The 17207-nt window shown below is 39.4% G+C and overlaps 2 protein-coding genes across 2 annotated transcripts; one reads left to right on the forward strand and one right to left on the reverse strand.

The window, feature by feature from the left end:
• Positions 1–753: 753 nt before the first annotated feature.
• On the forward strand, positions 754–12370 carry krt98 (keratin 98). Its single transcript, XM_017716672.1, has 8 exons — positions 754–1214; positions 2371–2453; positions 2529–2685; positions 6601–6759; positions 7680–7805; positions 10326–10543; positions 11067–11077; positions 12210–12370. The coding sequence occupies exons 1-8, from the start codon at positions 864–866 to the stop codon at positions 12251–12253; spliced, it is 1149 nt and encodes a 382-aa protein (XP_017572161.1). The 5' UTR covers positions 754–863; the 3' UTR covers positions 12254–12370.
• A 1633-nt stretch (positions 12371–14003) lies between these two features.
• On the reverse strand, positions 14004–16957 carry krt15 (keratin 15). The gene is made up of 7 exons (XM_017716642.2): positions 16384–16957; positions 15779–15861; positions 15518–15674; positions 15005–15166; positions 14742–14867; positions 14370–14596; positions 14004–14230 (listed from the first exon to the last, which is right to left on the reverse strand). Exons 1-7 carry the CDS (start codon positions 16897–16899, stop codon positions 14092–14094), a joined length of 1410 nt encoding a protein of 469 aa, XP_017572131.1. The 5' UTR covers positions 16900–16957; the 3' UTR covers positions 14004–14091.
• Positions 16958–17207: the final 250 nt, after the last annotated feature.

The raw sequence follows: 17207 nt of genomic DNA on the forward strand, positions 1-17207 counted from the left end.
TGAACTTTCTGCAAGTGGAGTGCTTTCCTTAGAAGGGCAATGGCATTCAGTTGAGGGTGAATGTCTCTTAAAAATACAAAAAACCTCAATCTACGAAGTTATTCACCACTACTCTGGTACAACCCTACTGTGAAAACATTCTTCAAGATGCCCAAGAACATTCCAATAGTAACTCTGTGCCCTGCACTGCTAAGCGGTTGAGTAGTTATGTCCCAAACACTGTGCACAGGGCTATTAACTATTTCCTTTGAAAGAGGAAACAAGGTCAAATTTAGTTTAACGTTTGGACAATGGTACAAATTAAAGCAGTGCCAAAGGGTGCATTGTGTGTCATGATGTTCTCTGAGATAAGTTAAATGTTTCCTATCAAACTGGTTTGATGACAAATTTTCTATTGAAAAACATTGTTAATCTAAAAATCTGTGTTTAAAGAATGACTCACATTCCAACTTTTGATTCATATCTTTTTCATGGTCATGGCAAGTAAAGAAGTATGCATTTTGGTGGGGTGTCTTCCCTAGAGATATGCAAAATAGCCCTCAAATGAATGAAGCAGTTGCAGCCTTTCAACCAGATCTTAATGATAAAGGCCAGGGCAGCTATCTAAAATATGTCAAACCTTTGATGAGATGAAAATGCAGGAATGCACGTTCAACCAGACATGAGGCAGCATAGCCATGGGTGGGAAAGGGGTTGGGGTGATAAACCTGTCTGTATACTGGAGATGCCCTCCCTTATTGCAGGACCTTGGCAGGTACTTAAAGAAGTTCTTCCACAAAGTTAATCCACAGGCAAACAGGTGTTTGATTATACACTCCTTGTTTTCATCTTGTGTTTACCACAACCTTTACTAGGGCAGCATCATGTCCTTCTCAAGTAGATCCTATGGAACCTATGGATACAGGGCTCTCAGCATGTATGGGGGAGCTGGGGGCCAAGGAGCTCGCATCTCAACTTCAAGTCGTGGGTCTCTTTACGGATCTGTCTGGGGCTTAAATCTTGCTGACGGCCTTGATCTCCACATTTCAACCAATGAGAAGGTCACCATGCAGAATCTGAACAATCGTCTGGCTTCCTATATGCAGGAGGTGCATTCTCTGGAGAAGAAAAATGCTAAGCTGGAGAAGAACATCGCAGAGTGGTATGAAAGCCATAATATCATCTTCTGTGACCACACTGACTTCTTGGAAAAGGTCAAAGATCTAAGAGAGCAGGTGAGTCTAAAAAAGACCAGAAAGGGTTGTGGAGTGAGAGTTCACCTATGGACATAGGCTCACCAACCCCATTGTAAGAAAACCAACCTCTCATGTCTGCTTTACAGTACTCCAAATGTAGTCTTATTAAAAAATTCTCTAGTTCTAAATGAAACAAAAATTGGGGTTTGGAACAAGGCCACTTTTGGTTCCCTTAAGAACATTTTAATGGATATCTCTTTAAAGAACCCTATGTGTAAATGTGTCACTGTGAAGAACTCATAATGAACAGATTCTTTTACCTTTTTTCCCCTAGAAATGTGTGTCCAAGCTAGGAACCACTTAAAAACCTTCATATTTAATAAATGAAACTTAATTTTCTAATTTGTGCATGCTAAAATGTATTGTTCTTATCATGGATCTCAACTACATGTATACACACACGCACACACACACACACACACACACATACAGACACACACAAATAATCCTTTAAAATATGTTTTATATGTTATACTTTCACTTCTGAGGCAGTAATATTAGGCCTTGGTGAAGTAATTTGTGCCTTTGGTAAAGTCAATGATACATGTAAATAGTGAAGGATATACTGTATGTCTACAGGAATACAATAATTTGTTTTCATCACTGAACTTGACACTTTTTGTTTGACTTCCGTTTCATTGTCAAAGTGCAGTGCAGTAGAGAACTAGCAAGTTTTGCCGGTTCCTGGAGTTGCTCCTTCAGATTAAAGGCAGGATAATAGAGTAAAATCCTTTGGTTATTTTTATAAACAATTACTTCATCTGTTCTTCATATGCTGTAGATATGTTGTAAACCTGAATTAACTGTAAACCATTGTATTCATACTTTTCCTTGAGATATATATTTTATCACAGTAGTTTTATCACAATATCACAGTTTTATCACAAGCATTGGTTGTAAATTTACTTAATTTAAATTTAAACGTTGGCTCCACATGAATAAAATATGTCACAACACAATCCTTGGTGAAATTAAGTAAAACATACCGCATGAATTGTGTTGATATTTTGAACCAATAAACACATTTTAATCAAGTAAATTCAAAGCAAAATTTTTCAGTGCAATCGTATGAAAAGGTCTTCAGTATAAACATCTCTTGGTTTCATTAATGAGAATGTTTCCTTTCATCTCCCAGATCGAGTACATCACTAAGTGTAATGCCAAGACTGTGCTTGACATCGACAATTTTAGACTGGCTTCTAAAGATTTCCAAATGATGTAAGTAAGTCTTTCTGTGGGTTTAATCTGCTTGTGTCCTGCATCTAAATAGTTACTTTTCCTTCTTGACTTCAGGTATGAGACTGAGAGAAACATGCATGTGGTGTTGGAGGAAGACACCACATGCATCAGAAAGGTTCTGGATGAGATGACCTTTTTCCGCTCAGATTTGGAGCTGCAGTATGAGAGCCTGAAGGAAGAGTTCATCATGCTCAAGATGAACCATGAACAGGTATGCCATAGCACACATTCCTCCATACACTGGCTTTGTTTTCTCTTATCGCCTACAGTAACATTTGCCATCAAGATATGTTGAGTTGACTGGGACCTGATCAGCTTTTGATTGCAACAGTTCACAGCTTCTCATAATGAAATATTTATCTGGAGTAACCATCACACACTACAGTTTAAAAGACTGGAAGCACTTGACTCAACACCAAAGGTTGTTTTTGGATGTTTTATACAATACTTGAAACATTGGATAAAAGAGAACAATGAGAAGTTATTAATGATAACATATATACTATAAACATCTATGTATTCCAGATGGTTCTTAATGAAGCTGCATGGAAGCAAGTCAGTAGTATTTAAAGCTGATATTAAGAGCAAGTGGTCACTGGTACAATTCAATATGCAACATTTTATAGTCTGATTGCATCACTTTTATTCTATAACAAGCAAAATAGTTGGCTAAGTAGCTGTCTAAACTTTTGACTGGTAGTGTATGTATGTGCAACAAAACTTAGTAATACTGAAAGTGTTCAAATTGATTCCAAACCTTTGAACAGCAGTGTAACTTTATGCTGGAGGTAACACACAGTTATTTAAGGTGTGAACCATACTAAAACCTTTGGCTGCTCGTGAACTGTACTATAAAGTTTGGTCACTATTTCCAGACACTTCTGCTTCTCTTTACAGGCCAGAATATTTTGCAGCATTTGCTGAAACCAGCTAAACATACAGCAGCTGGAGAAAATCTCAAAGACAAAACTGGCATTCATTACATTCATGCAGGCTGTGTCAGGTTCTACCATGCTCCTTTAATCCCAGAGAAATGAAAGGTGGATCTTCCCTGGCATTAAAGCTCTATCTCTTAACCACACGGATCCACCCTGGAATGTGGCATGCAGTGGCTTTATTATGATGAATTCTGAAACAGAAATGTTGAGTTGAATTCCAGCACAGATATAGTCTAATGCAAAACTATTCCAATAAAAGTGAGAATCCCTAATGAAATTCTATTAAAAATGTATAAGTCTCAGTGTCAACTACTTTGCTAAGACAACCCAAGTGTTTTTTCATACATCCATGAAGGATGAGGACTAGGAAAAACAAATTCATGAAGATGCCTTCTTTTGTGAGTATCTATGTTGGTAGGTATGTTAGTTTCTATGTACAGTGAGGAAAATAAGTATTTGAACACCCTGCGACTTTGCAAGTTCTCCCACTTAGAAATCATGGACGGGTCTGAAATTTTCATCTTAGGTGCATGTCCACTGTGAGAGACATAATCTAAAAAAATCCACTCCACTTATTATTCTAAATTAGAAGCACCTGTTTGAGGTCGTTAGCTGCATAAAGACACCGGTCCACCCCACTCAATCAATAAGACTCCAACTACTAACATGGCTAAGACCAAAGAGCTGTCCAAAGACACCAGAGACAAAATTGTATACCTCCACAAGGCTGGAAAGGGCTACAGGGCAAATGCCAAGCAGCTTGGTGAAAAAAGATCAACTGTTGGAACAATTATTAGAAAATGGAAGAAGCTAAACATGACTGTCAATCTCCCTCGGACTGGGGCTCCATGCAAGATCTCACCTTGTGGCATATCAATGATCCTAAGAAAAGTGAGGAATCAGCCCAGAACTATATGGGAGGAGCTGATCAATGACTTGAAGAGAGCTGGCACCACTGTTTCCAAGGTTACTGTGGGTAATACACTAAGACGTCATAGTTTAAAGTCATGCATGGCATGGAAGGTTCCCCTGCTTAAATCAGCACACGTCCAGGCCCGTCTTAAGTTTGCCCATGACCATTTGGATGATCCAGAGGAGTCATGGGAGAAAGTTCTGTGGTCAGATGAGACCAAAACTTTTTGGTATTAATTCCACTCGCCATGTTTGGAGGACGAAGAATGATGAGTACCATCCCAAAAATACCATCCCTACTGTGAAGCATGGGGGTGGAAGCATCATGCTTTGGGGGTGTTTTTCTGCACATGGGACAGGACGACTGCACTGTACTAAGGAGAGGATGACCAGGGCCATGTATTGCAAGATTTTGGGGAACAACCTCCTTCCCTTAGTTAGAGCATTGAAGATGGGTCGTGGCTGGGTCTTTCAACATGACAATGACCCAAAGCACACAGCCAGGATAACCAAGGAGTGGCTCCGTAAGAAGCATATCAAGGTTCTGGAGTGGCCTAGCCAGTCTCCAGACCTAAGCCCTATAGAAAATCTTTGAAGTGAGCTCAAACTCTGTGTTTCTCAGTGACAGCCCAGAAACCTGGCTGATCTGGAGAAGATCTGTGTGGAGGAATGGGCCAAAACCCTGCTGCAGTGTGTGCAAACCTGGTGAAAACCTACAGGAAACGTTTGACCTCTGTAATTGCAAACAAAGGCTACTGTACCAAATATTAAAATAGATTTTCATAGGTGTTCAAAAATATATTTACAGCAGTAACACAAAAATAAATTATTAAAAAATCATACATTGTGATTTCCAGATTTTTTTTTTTTAGATTATGTCTCTCATAGTGGATATGCACCTAAGATGAAAATTTCAGACCCGCCCATGATTTCTAAGTGGGAGAACTTGCAAAGTTGCAGGGTGTTCAAATACTTATTTTCCTCACTGTACATAAGAAGTGGAGGAAAATACTAGGTTCCATCAGTGTATTGCAGAAATGAGAACTGTAAGTGAAGAACAGCAGAACAGGCTAAAAAAACTCAACTTCAATTCCTGTTTTCTGAAATGCAGCAAGGACATTAAGCTCAAGATGATTTGTGTGACAAGCAGTGCAGAAAGTGTAAAGCGTGAATGAATAGGATCTAGCCATGACATTTACCATTTTTAGTCTAGTTCTGTTCTTAGATTCAAAAGGAAAACATTATACATAAATCCAAGTTAACCAAGGCACTGTGTCTTTGATATAACAGTGAGGTTTTCCACAGCAGGGGCAATGAGTGTATGACTAATGCAGTGTTCCTTCCTTCCAGTCCTTCTAGCTCTCTTGTGTTCTGCTTGCAGTTTTCCCTTCCATTAGCTCATTTTGAGAAACTGCAGGTTATGTAACTGGGCCTCTTTCACACACATGCACACACTCAAACTTGTAAGTCCCTCTAGAGTCAAATGCCCTTTTAACACAAATACTTCTTGATTTCATGTCAGTGTGCTTTTTTAGCATTAAAGTGATAGTTTGGGGAGGAAAAAATCTAATCTACCTAAAGACTTTGCTTATATCTGAAGTGAACAATATCTAAGTAATGCATTAGTTGAATCAAGAAGGAGGTGGTCCATGCTCCTTATGCTGCACATCCTATTCTATCACATCACATTCTATCCAAATTCAGTCTGCACACTTTATCACTACACAATATTCTGCAAAGTTATGTGGGCACTGCAAATTGTTTAAAATATTTATCTGAATAATAAGTGCATTTTTACCTATAAAAACATGTAGCATTAGAATAAATGGAAGCAGACATTAACGCAGTATAAACAATAAGAATTTCTTGCTTCTTTAAAAGTAGTAGATATCTTTTCAGCTAGTTGGGACACCAGAGGCTGTTTCCAGACTCCCCTTGATTCCCCCAGCAATTGCATGGATTTATTGTATTCCATCAGCAGTACCTTATTTAGTTTAATGCAGCATTGTTTAATCCAAAGCAGTTATTGAATGTTAACTACAAATAATATTGCTTTTCCATGAAGAGAAGCCTGGAAATGCTCAACCGAAAACACTGACACACTTAAGATCAATATTTTTTGCATTTATGTTATATGTATTTGTTCTAATTTTAGTGTTTTTCTAAGCAAATGAATGAATACTGCCCAGATAGAAAATATCTTTTTAATCTCATTTTCTCAGTTGCCTAAGACAGCAATGTAATGTTGCTGAAGCTATATCGGCTTTTTCTTTTAGGAAATGGCTGAGGTACGTGAGCAGGCTACCCAGGTGAATGTGTCTGTGGATGCAGCGCCCTCTACAGACCTTAACAAGGCCTTGTCAGAAATCAGACAGCATTATGAGGCCCTGACTGCCAAAAACCGCAGCGACCTGGAAATGTGGTTCCAGAGCAAGGTACACTATGGTTAAATTAAAGTGACCAAACAGAATAATCCTGTTTTCCACCGGAATTTTATCTGTCCATTATGTCGGATGAGAATACATTTTAACTGCACAGAATCTTCACACTCCTGCACACAATACATGTGCACACATGCAGCATGCATGTAGTCATCAATGAGATCAGCCTTTTGCATAATTTGTAACTGACTACACAAAATAATATGTCCTGACAGGACTATGAGTGAGTACTACACTTCAGCACTTTCAGCGCTATGCAAGCTTAGTTAGGGTTCTACTCTACAGGAATAGGGTCTCATAAACATAAAACATATACAGTTACAATCTGAGACCAATCTTCCTTTATTTATTTCCAGGCAAGCTATTCATTCTTCAGGAGATATTTCTGAAGATATTAGACATAAGATTATCTACTTAAATAAGAAAGGAGAAAGTCAAAACCACATAAGTGAAAAAACAAGTTTCCAAAACTGGAGTTGAAAAATATAAATACATATGAAAGTTATACCAAGGGACTCCTAACAACCATGCAAGACCTGCTAGACCATCAAAACAGTCATCTTAAGATAAACTGCATTTAGAGCTTTCATATTTAAGATTTTAATGCTTCAAGTCTGAAATAATGTGTGGTGGTCTGGCTGTTTTTCTGACACTGAAAACTGCATAACTTGTACTTTATGATGTTATGATAGGACATTAAATAAATGTATGGTCATATCTGACTTTTGAACAGTATACATATTTGTCCTTTTAGGACCTCTGTCCCTTATTAGACCATGGAATATCTGGTATGATAGAATGACAACTGTTACATCCAAAAACAAATTTTACCTATAGAGAAAAAAAGATATTGATTGATCACAGATGCAGAAGCCAGAAAATGGTTGTTTTAGCAGATTTGCTGTGTTTTACAGATTTCCACTGTGGAGCAGGATGTGGTCACGCACTCAGAGGAACTGCACTACAGTAAAACGGAACTCAAAGAGTTGAAGAGCACCTTTCAGACACTACAGGTTGAACTGCAGACCCACCACAGCATGGTGAGCACACACCCACACATACAGATGCATGCTCAACCGCACTCTTGTAGTCCTAAATTATGTGCCATTATGTACCCATGTACACTGTACAGCATATATTTATGTAAATATACTTAACTATCCAGGTGAGGGAACACTAAGCATCTAACATTTCTTTAAGAATAGCGTAATTATCTACCAATATATTTTCTATGTGGTAATAGTCATTTTCTTCTATTGAAAGAACAGAATTTACAACCATTTGTCACTGTGTTTGCACACCGTGAAATTAGACCTCTGCATTTAATCCATCCATGTAGGGAAACACCCTCATACATGCATGCTAGTGAACACAGACACTAGGGGGCAGTGAGCAGCCCTATCCACAGCACCTGGGGAGCAATTGGGGGTTAGGTGCCTTGCTCGAGGGCACTTCAGTCATGGACTGTCAGCCAAGAGGATCGAACCGGCAACCTTCCAGTCACAGTGCTGGGTCCCTAACCTCCAGCCCACGAGTTTATTTACTTTTCATGGATGACAGAAAGACACACAAAAGGCAAGCTTGAACTCTTCTTCCCTCAAAGAAACTCTGTTTTGGCATTTGTATCGGAGTAGAGTCTTACAACCCTGCAGCAACATGTCAAGGCAGGATGACTGTAGTGCCAGGTTTTCTTCCACATAAAATGCTTACGGCTTATAAAGGCTTATGAGTAGTATTTTATAATAGACCAGTTCCAGCCCTATTCTCAGCAACCTGTGTGCTGCCAACTTTCTGTGACTTGGACCAGTGAGGGGAAATGTTCTTCGTACTTACATGCACAGTACAAGAAGTATCCTTTGTTTAAATGGAGTTGCCCAGATTAAATGTCACATTTTACGTAATTTCCAACTTATTCCACCTTCTAGGTACTCAAACAGCAAACTAACAGTGGTTGATTGTGAAGTTGAAATAAACCATATGTTTGTTATTTAGGGACATAAATAGAGACCATGCAGAATAACAAAGATTCTCATTGTGAGACTGAAGTAATCTACTGCCACTACAAAGTTTATATCTATGCTGATGTAAGACCCGTTTCAAACTGCCATCCTGAAATTCATTCAGTTTTTGCGCAGTGTTTCTTATCCCTGGTCCATGAGGCCTATTGCTCTGCAGAGTTTAGTGTGGGCTGTTAATGAGCTGATTAATTGGATGCAGGGCAATGGGCCTCTAGGTCCAGGGTTGAGAAACACTGGCCTAGGCATCATCAGTTTCAGCTGAGGTTTTCTTTAACACAAAAATCATCAACAATAATGACTTTTCCAATCTTGGCAACATCCTAATTTTACACAACTGGCACTTTCACAGTGTTCACATTTAGCAGGCTAAAATCTCTCCTGAAAGGATGGATCAGGGGGATATTTGCATGCAAATTTCCTTTGTGTAAATCATTAGAAGGAAAGAAAGTGACAGGAATCCACACAGGTGGCATGTGTATTTACAGTCAAAAATTTTAAAACTGTAGGTGAAATAATTTATTGCCTACAGAGGCTACAGTGTTCAACATTACATCAACGTATTTAATGCGTACATTTCATTTAATGAGTGGATTCTAATAAAGCATATGGGGGAGGAATGCAGGCACATGAATGCTATTGCATAAAATGTCTATGCAAGGAACTGCTAGTCTTAATCTTAGATTCTTTACCCACAGAAGTACAAACCATCTGGTATCTATTGTACCCTAAGCTGGCCACAACTATCAGGATTTTAGTTTCATTCTGATTAAGTATCTAATCTGCTTTTAATCTGTTTAATTGGAAACACAGTTTTGCAAGCAGTTGCTCACTCTGTGCGCTGGCAGGAATATTTTGAAGCAAGATATGGTTGATGGATTGAAAAACATGTGTTCAGTTCACAGTATCACGTGTCTACAAGTACCTTAACCAGGCGGGAGTTGGATCTAGCCTTTTAAGGGCCCTAGATAGGATTTTCTCGTTAGATGATGTCTTGTAAAATTAGAGGCTACTAATACTAAAACACAGTCTAATTTGTGTGACTAGATGTTGGGGTTTTAATAAGTTGCAATTTGAACCACAGACCAATTTAAATCTTTGACAGTTTGACAATTGAATCAAGTTCTCAAGATTTTAGTTCTATATAGCAAGATTAGATAATACGATTTCTTTTTCTTTTTTGGTGTCTCCTCCTCATGTTTTACCCAATTACCTGTTGTAACCTTTACACTTTTATGTGTGTGTGCTTGAGAAAGAACAACAGTATAACAACAGTATGTTATAGCAGTATGACAGTGTGTTATATAGTGTATACAGAACACATGTAAGCAAGTTTGTTTTTCATTCTTAAAAACTCTATAATGCTATTAAGTGTGATGTATTAAGTGATGACACTAGCTTTGTAACTCACAAACTATGTAAATTGCCAAAACTATTGTTTTCACAGGTTTGGCTACAGTGGTTGGTATGTAGTAAAACCTATTGACCCCTATGCTAATCCCACCTACTCTCACACTCCTGCTGTCTCTTGATGTTTCTCCACAGAGAATGTCCAATGAGGAAAGTCTTGCAGAGACTGAAGCTCAGTATTCTGAACAGTTAGCAGAGCTGCAGAGAACTATCAATAACCTGGAGCTCCAACTCTATCACATCCACTCTGACATGACCTCCAACAAAAGGGAATATGACATACTCCTGGGCCTCAAGAATCATCTGGAGAGAGAGATCACAGAGTATAGATTACTGCTGGAGGGAGAAAAAAGGTGAGGAGAGTACTGCAGTGCTGTAAGGGAAAAAATATTGACAACATATTGGTGTGCATGGAAGTATAAAAGCATGCATGGGCTTTACTGATATACTAACATAATTGCTTGAATTTGTAGATAAGCTGTATGTATGTAATTCTTTCAAGCAATACATATGTGTCTGAAATCTTGTAAGATAAATTTATCTTCTAATTTAAAATATTTTATTCAGTAAAAATAAAATATAACTACATTTATAACTATAAATATAGCTTGTTGTACAAATTGTATTTCCATTAGGCTTGTGTAGAACTATGACAAAATAAAACATACTGGCATATAAATTTTAGACCATGCTAATGTTATTTTGCACAAAATAGAATATAGCATTATTATACCACATTTGTGTCATAAGTGTATTTATTTATGGTATATATATATATAACCATCTAAGAAAGTAATTCACAATTTATATAAATTATGTAAATCTGTTTTGGATGATGTTGGTTGATGTTTGTCTCTTTCTCTTTTTATTTTACAGTGAGCACCAAAGTGAGTGACTTCCTTTCAGTCTTGAGTTATTTATGGTTGTCATGGGCTGGAGGATCTCTCCTTATTCAGAATTATCTGCTGCAGTAGGCAGTTCAGTTACACTACATGGCCAAAAGTGAATGCCAGCACATCACATCCACACATCCTTGTAGTTGTTGAAACTATAGGTATTAACATTGGTCCACCCAGTCTGGGAAGACTTTCTACTAGATTTTGGAATATGGCTGCAATTATTTGTTTCCATTCATCTACAAAAGCCTTGGTGAGGTCAGCATTCTCAGTTCCACTTTATCTGAAAGGTGTTATATGCCGGTGATGTCAGGGCTCTGGGCATGCCAGTCAGGTTCTTCCATACCAAAATGCAACAAACCATTCCTTTATGAACCTTGCTTTGAGCAAGGAGACCCTGTATGTCATGCTGAAACAGAAAAGGACAGAGCTGAAACACAGAGCTCTTTTGAATGTCATTGTTTGCTGTAGCATTACAATTTCCCTTCATTGGAACTATGGTGTTTAAAGCACAAAAACAGCCCCAGACCATTATTCCTCCTCCACCAAAGTTTTCTTATTATGCATTCAGACAGGTAGTGTTTTCTTGGCATACACCAAACCCAAATTAATTCATCAGTCTACCAGATCACTTCAGTGAATGTGTTTCTACTGCTACAGAGTCCCATGATTCTGTGTTTTACATCATTCTTGTGTGGCCTGCAGCTGAGCTGTTGTTACACTGCTCAAAAACAGCACTTACAGTTGACCGGGGCAGGTAGCAAAGTAGAAATTCTTAATTTCTCAAAAATAAAAAGAATATCTCAAAAAATACTTTTTGAAAATGGCTCCACCCACTAAAGGAATGTCCACACACTTTTGACCACATACTTTTGTATGTATATATGTACATATGTGCTTAGCTACTTTTTAGATGCATTTTGAAAATTTTAAACAACCAGAGCACAATCTTTTAGACAACCAGAGCACAATCTCACATCTTTTCTAAGATGATACAAATAAAAGCATACATTTTTTAGTTATTATGCATTTAATTACTTTGAATGTTTATAGAGAATGGAATGGTGAGATGAATCTTGGAAGTGAACTCGAAAATAATCACGTCTCATTTCCTGTTTTGCAGTTGCTCACAAGACAACTACCGTGGTAGAGACACTTGTGGATTGAAAGGTGGTGGAAAGCACAGAGACCGTGACAACGGACGATTGACAGATTTGTTAATTGAGCTGATTGACACAAATTTATTATTCAAATCAAAAAGTAAATCCAAAATGTCACCTAAAAGTAGTATTCAGCTTTGTACTGAAAATCTTGGCTCTTGCTTTTCTTCTGCACATACCTTTTTGCACAATGTATCCTGGCCTTTCTTTTCTTGACACTGGTGTGTCAAAGAGAGGACTCTTTATGATCTTTGACACATCTAAGGATACATTGTTGTTAGTATTCTAAATTTGCTCCATAGTTTAAAACAAGTAGGAGTATGGCCACTGCTTACCACAGCAGAAAATGGGTTCCATCCATCCATCCATCCATCCATTATCTAAGCCGCTTCTCCGTCAGGGTCGCGGGGGGGTGCTGGAGCCTATCCCAGCAGTCTTCGGGCGGAAGGCAGGATACACCCTGGACAGGTCGCCAGTCCATCGCAGGGCAGACAGACAGACACAGACAGTCACTCACACACTCACACCTAGGGGCAATTTAGCATGTCCAATTGGCCTGACTGCATGTCTTTGGACTGCGGGAGGAAACCGGAGAACCCGGAGGAAACCCACGCAGACACAGGGAGAACATGCAAACTCCAAAATGGGTTCCTTATGATTGAAAGTATTTTTCAACCATCCACTACCATGAACTCCTGTGGCCTACCTGGCTGTTTGCTATTGCTAAGCTTGCCAGCGCATTCTTGGGTCCTGACAATGTACCAAATAGCTTTGACATGCCTAACGGTTTAACTGTGTTTATTCTTGAAGATTTAGATTTTTCAACCTCCTATTTTAGCATTGACGGTAAACAGCAGCAGCCTGCAGATGCAAATTCCACATCAGTGCTTGTTTTGTGCACAAATGTCGCTCACATAGACTAAGAAATAGCAAAAATAATTCTTGTAAAGAATCCTCAAAACATTAAAAGCTGAGGCACCAGAATAACTTTCTTTGCTGATGTTGTCTCTTTGGCTGTTTAACAGTTCTTGTCAGTTCTTGCCCAATCTGAACTCTCTTGTTCCTTGTACTTAATCACAATGTCCAACTACCCAACCTTCCATAATTGTGGTACCTCTATCTCTCTCTCCACAGCTTAAGCCCACATACATTGCTCTAATTGCAGAGAAAAAGAAACTTTCCTGAAAATATATAATGTTGCTTAGAAACACTGCTAGTTTAATTAAGAAGCATTCCACACTGAAAGAGAGAAAAAGTCTTTTAGCAATGGATTACTGAATGTTGGACAAATGTCAGTATAGGCCATTGCTGAAAATGAAAAAAATCAGTAGTATGCAAAGTCTTGAAGTATTCCTAACTTTCTTAGTTATTAAGGATGACATGGCCTGGCTTCATGCTTTTAGAAATTGACGAAGTGTAAAAAGTAGGCATTCAGGATATTCAAATATCCATGTAACCAAAACATGTGTCAAAATACTGTTGCTAGGGCAATGTACCTCTATATGTTTATACACTTGTACTTTGCATTGTATACAGTGTACCATGCAGTAAAAACATATTCGCAGAGGATTTTTTATCCATAATGAATGAGACTTTGCTTTAATGTCATTTCTAGCATAGTTGTACTGTTCTGTGGTATGCATGTATGTGTGTGTGTGTTTGTGTGTGTGTGTGTGTGTGTTTATATATACATATTCAAGACTAATATTCCCTGTTATATAATGAAGATATGGCAGAAGGAAAAACAAGAGGCATTCTGCATTCTGACATTTTATTTTCTCATTTTGTTGTAAATGATGCCATAGATGTTATGGTGCTATGATGCTGAATCTATCCAGAATGGGTTTACTCAGTGGTGGAAGACACCACCTTGCCATCAACCATCTCTTCGACAATGGTCTTCACCTTCACGTTGCGAATGGGGCCACTGCTGACACTGATACTGGCACTGCCACCACCAATGCCAATGCCCATGCCGCTGCCACTGCAAAACAGACCTTAATATTAATGTCCGTACAAGCTGTGAAAAACAACATGAATATGAACTGCAATTAACTATGACTATGGTTCAGTTTACTGGAGCATTCTGAAGAGATCAAAACAACTACAAACATGTCTCATACCAGTCTCCTCCAGACTCTCCATCCAGCAACCTCCTGTACTCAGCAATCTCCATCTCCAAACGTGTCTTGATGTCCAGCAGGATCTTGTACTCCTGAGCTTGCCTCTCCATATCAGCTCTGAGCTCCATCATCTGCTGCTCCAGCCTTGTGACCTGAGCCTGCAGCCCAGCTAGTTTCATGGAGTAGCGTGCTTCTGTGTCAGCTAAAGTGCCCTCCAGAGATGCTTTCTGTAAAGAAGTTGGGGGAATTAGGATCATAGAGGAAGAATAAATTAAATTGGACACAAATTAACTGAAGTAATTAATATAAGTACCTAATTCCAAATACAATTCCAAATACCGTTTTATATCAAATATCATATAATGTAAATACCATGCTGAGTTGGGATTGTAGCTCAATCTCCAGGCCTTGTAAAGTCCTTCTGATCTCTGTGATCTCTGACTTGGAACTTTCAAGGTTTGCTGTGCTGCTGGCCACTTCCTTGTTCAGAGTCTCTGTCTGCATAGAAACAACCATTTAGGTTTAGTTACATGCCCCTTTGGTGTCAGTATGATCACACTGTTGGAATCTAAAGTTTTGGTGCATCAGTAGGTTTGTTGGTCTCAACCATAACATAACCTGAATAATTTCTTTACCTTGGTTTGGAACCAGCTCTCCAGCTCACGCTGGTTCTTGGCAGCCACGGCTTCATACTGCTCACGAATCTCAGCCAAGATGCGGTTCAGATCTTCTCCAGGTGCTGCTGCCACTTCAACATTCACGTTACCTGTCATTTGAGTGCGCAGAGCTGCCAGTTCCTAGTGAGGATGGGTCAATCAATATTAACCTTCCATTGACTGCCTTTTAAAAAGGATATTGTTCATGTGGACTGGTTTTTATCTTGTCAATTTGAAAAAACTACAATATGTATGTAACTAAGATGATGTGTTCATGAGACCTGATTAGGTCAGTGTAATCAGTATAATCTGCATAATCTATAAATATAGGGTTGGTTTTTCAAACCTAGATTATGCTTAAGTCTATCTTAAAAGGGATTTCTGATAATGACCTGCCATTAATATTGTAGTTTAGTACAAGACTAGGTTTAATCTATATCTGGGAAACCAGATCATAAATGCTTATGACACAATTTGTGAAATGGGGCTCACCTCCTCATGGTTTTTCTTGAGGAAGATCAGCTCCTCCTTCAGGCCTTCAATCTGCATCTCCAAGTCTGACCTGGCCAATGTCAGCTCATCCAGGAGTTTCTTCAGTCCAGCAATGTCAGCCTCCACTGACTGACGCATGGCCAGCTCATTCTCATACCTGACCAGTAACATAAATTCTATCAGAAACACAGTAGTGATGTGGTTGTCATACACCAGCACCACATTTTTGTATGCAGACTATGTGTGCCAGTGGTTGCTTACTTAGTTCTGAAGTCATCTGCTGCCAGCTTAGCATTGTCAATGCTCAGATAGATGCCTCCATTTACTCTGGTGGCATCCTGGATCTGCAGGTGTACACCATGAATGTATTAGTATGCGCAATACTGAAAAATTTGAAGCATTTGAAACAAGCGGTGTCTTCAGTCTTGGAGGGCTGGTGTTTGGCAATTCCCCTATTCAAACACACACATTAAACCAGACAAGTCAGATCAGGAGTATTGGAGCACCAATTGTGTTGAACGCCCTGACACAGTGTGATGTAATCAATATAAATAAATCTGTCATCCTGCAAATTTCAAATTGAACAAGCAAACAAGTAATAAATTCTTAGTTGGAGGTCAATTGCTCCTTATAGAATTATACACACTACACAAGCAAATCAACTTAAGCGACACCATTATATTGTTTCCTAAATCACTCCTCACCCCATGTGGACCCCATCCACATATTTGGTTTCTCCTAGCTTTCAGCCAAGCAATCACAGGAATACGGTCTGAATGCAGGTAATCACAGAAATAGATAAATTGTGGACTTTCTGGTGTTCACTAATGTGTAAACTGGACAACACTACATTTTGTTAATAGTACCTTGTCTTGCAGATCCTTGATGATGGCTTCAAATGCAGAGTAATCTCGGGCAGAGGGAGACACCTTGTTCTCCAGGAACTGCCTGATCTTCAGCTCCAGTTCAGCATTGGCTTTCTCTAGGGAGTGCACCTTCTGCAGGTAGGAGGCCAGGCGGTCATTCAGGTTCTGCATAGTAGCCTTCTCATTGGCACCTACGTGAAGGTCTAGGTCACCTCCTCCAAAGCCTCCTCCAAAACCAAAGCCTCCTCCACCTCCACCTCCTGCTCCAAAGCCATAACCTGCTCCACTGGCTCCAATGCCAAAGCCGGCACCAAGACCCCCGGAGACGGACACAGTGGATATGCGCACACCAGACCCTCCTGAACCTCCATGCATGCTGGGAGCCCGTGCGCCCACCCTGCTGCGGATGCCACTACCACCACCCGAGACAGAGAGGCGGGGGGCCCCACCTAAACTGGAACCCCGAAAGGAGCTTCCACTAGAGGAGGCAAAAGAGCGGCTACTGAAGCTGGACATGGTTGGCCAAGGGAGTGAGGAGAGCAGGCTCTTTCCTGGGAGAGAAGGAGAGAGTCTGTAGTCCTAAGACAAAGGACAGGGTTTTATATGTTGCCTTGCTGAGGGGAGGAGGAGGAGTGGAGTTGGAGAAGAAATAAAAAATATATCACCTCCTCCTCCACCCAGTACATGGCTGGGGTTCAAAAGACCTGGCAAGGTGAAGCTGCATGTCCAGGAAAGAAGGACAATGAACTAAGGATTGTGCAATTAACCCCTAAAACCACAGAGTTTAAATCAGTTATTATTTCAGTTATTATTACGCTGTAACT

The sequence above is a fragment of the Pygocentrus nattereri genome, chromosome 15 (assembly GCF_015220715.1).
Source record: "Pygocentrus nattereri isolate fPygNat1 chromosome 15, fPygNat1.pri, whole genome shotgun sequence".
Lineage (NCBI taxonomy): Eukaryota > Metazoa > Chordata > Actinopteri > Characiformes > Serrasalmidae > Pygocentrus > Pygocentrus nattereri.

Excerpts from the sequence above, each read along its gene's own strand:
- krt98 (XM_017716672.1), top strand. The coding sequence starts at position 864 with ATGTCCTTCTCAAGTAGATCCTATGGAACCTATGGATACAGGGCTCTC. Across the intron at positions 2,686-6,600 it reads TCAAGATGAACCATGAACAG|GAAATGGCTGAGGTACGTGA; the intron begins GTATGCCATAGC and ends TTTTTCTTTTAG. Across the intron at positions 7,806-10,325 it reads TGCAGACCCACCACAGCATG|AGAATGTCCAATGAGGAAAG; the intron begins GTGAGCACACAC and ends GTTTCTCCACAG.
- krt15 (XM_017716642.2), bottom strand. The coding sequence starts at position 16,899 with ATGTCCAGCTTCAGTAGCCGCTCTTTTGCCTCCTCTAGTGGAAGCTCC. Across the intron at positions 15,675-15,778 it reads GCAGATGACTTCAGAACTAA|GTATGAGAATGAGCTGGCCA; the intron begins GTAAGCAACCAC and ends GTTACTGGTCAG. Across the intron at positions 14,597-14,741 it reads TACAATCCCAACTCAGCATG|AAAGCATCTCTGGAGGGCAC; the intron begins GTATTTACATTA and ends ACTTCTTTACAG.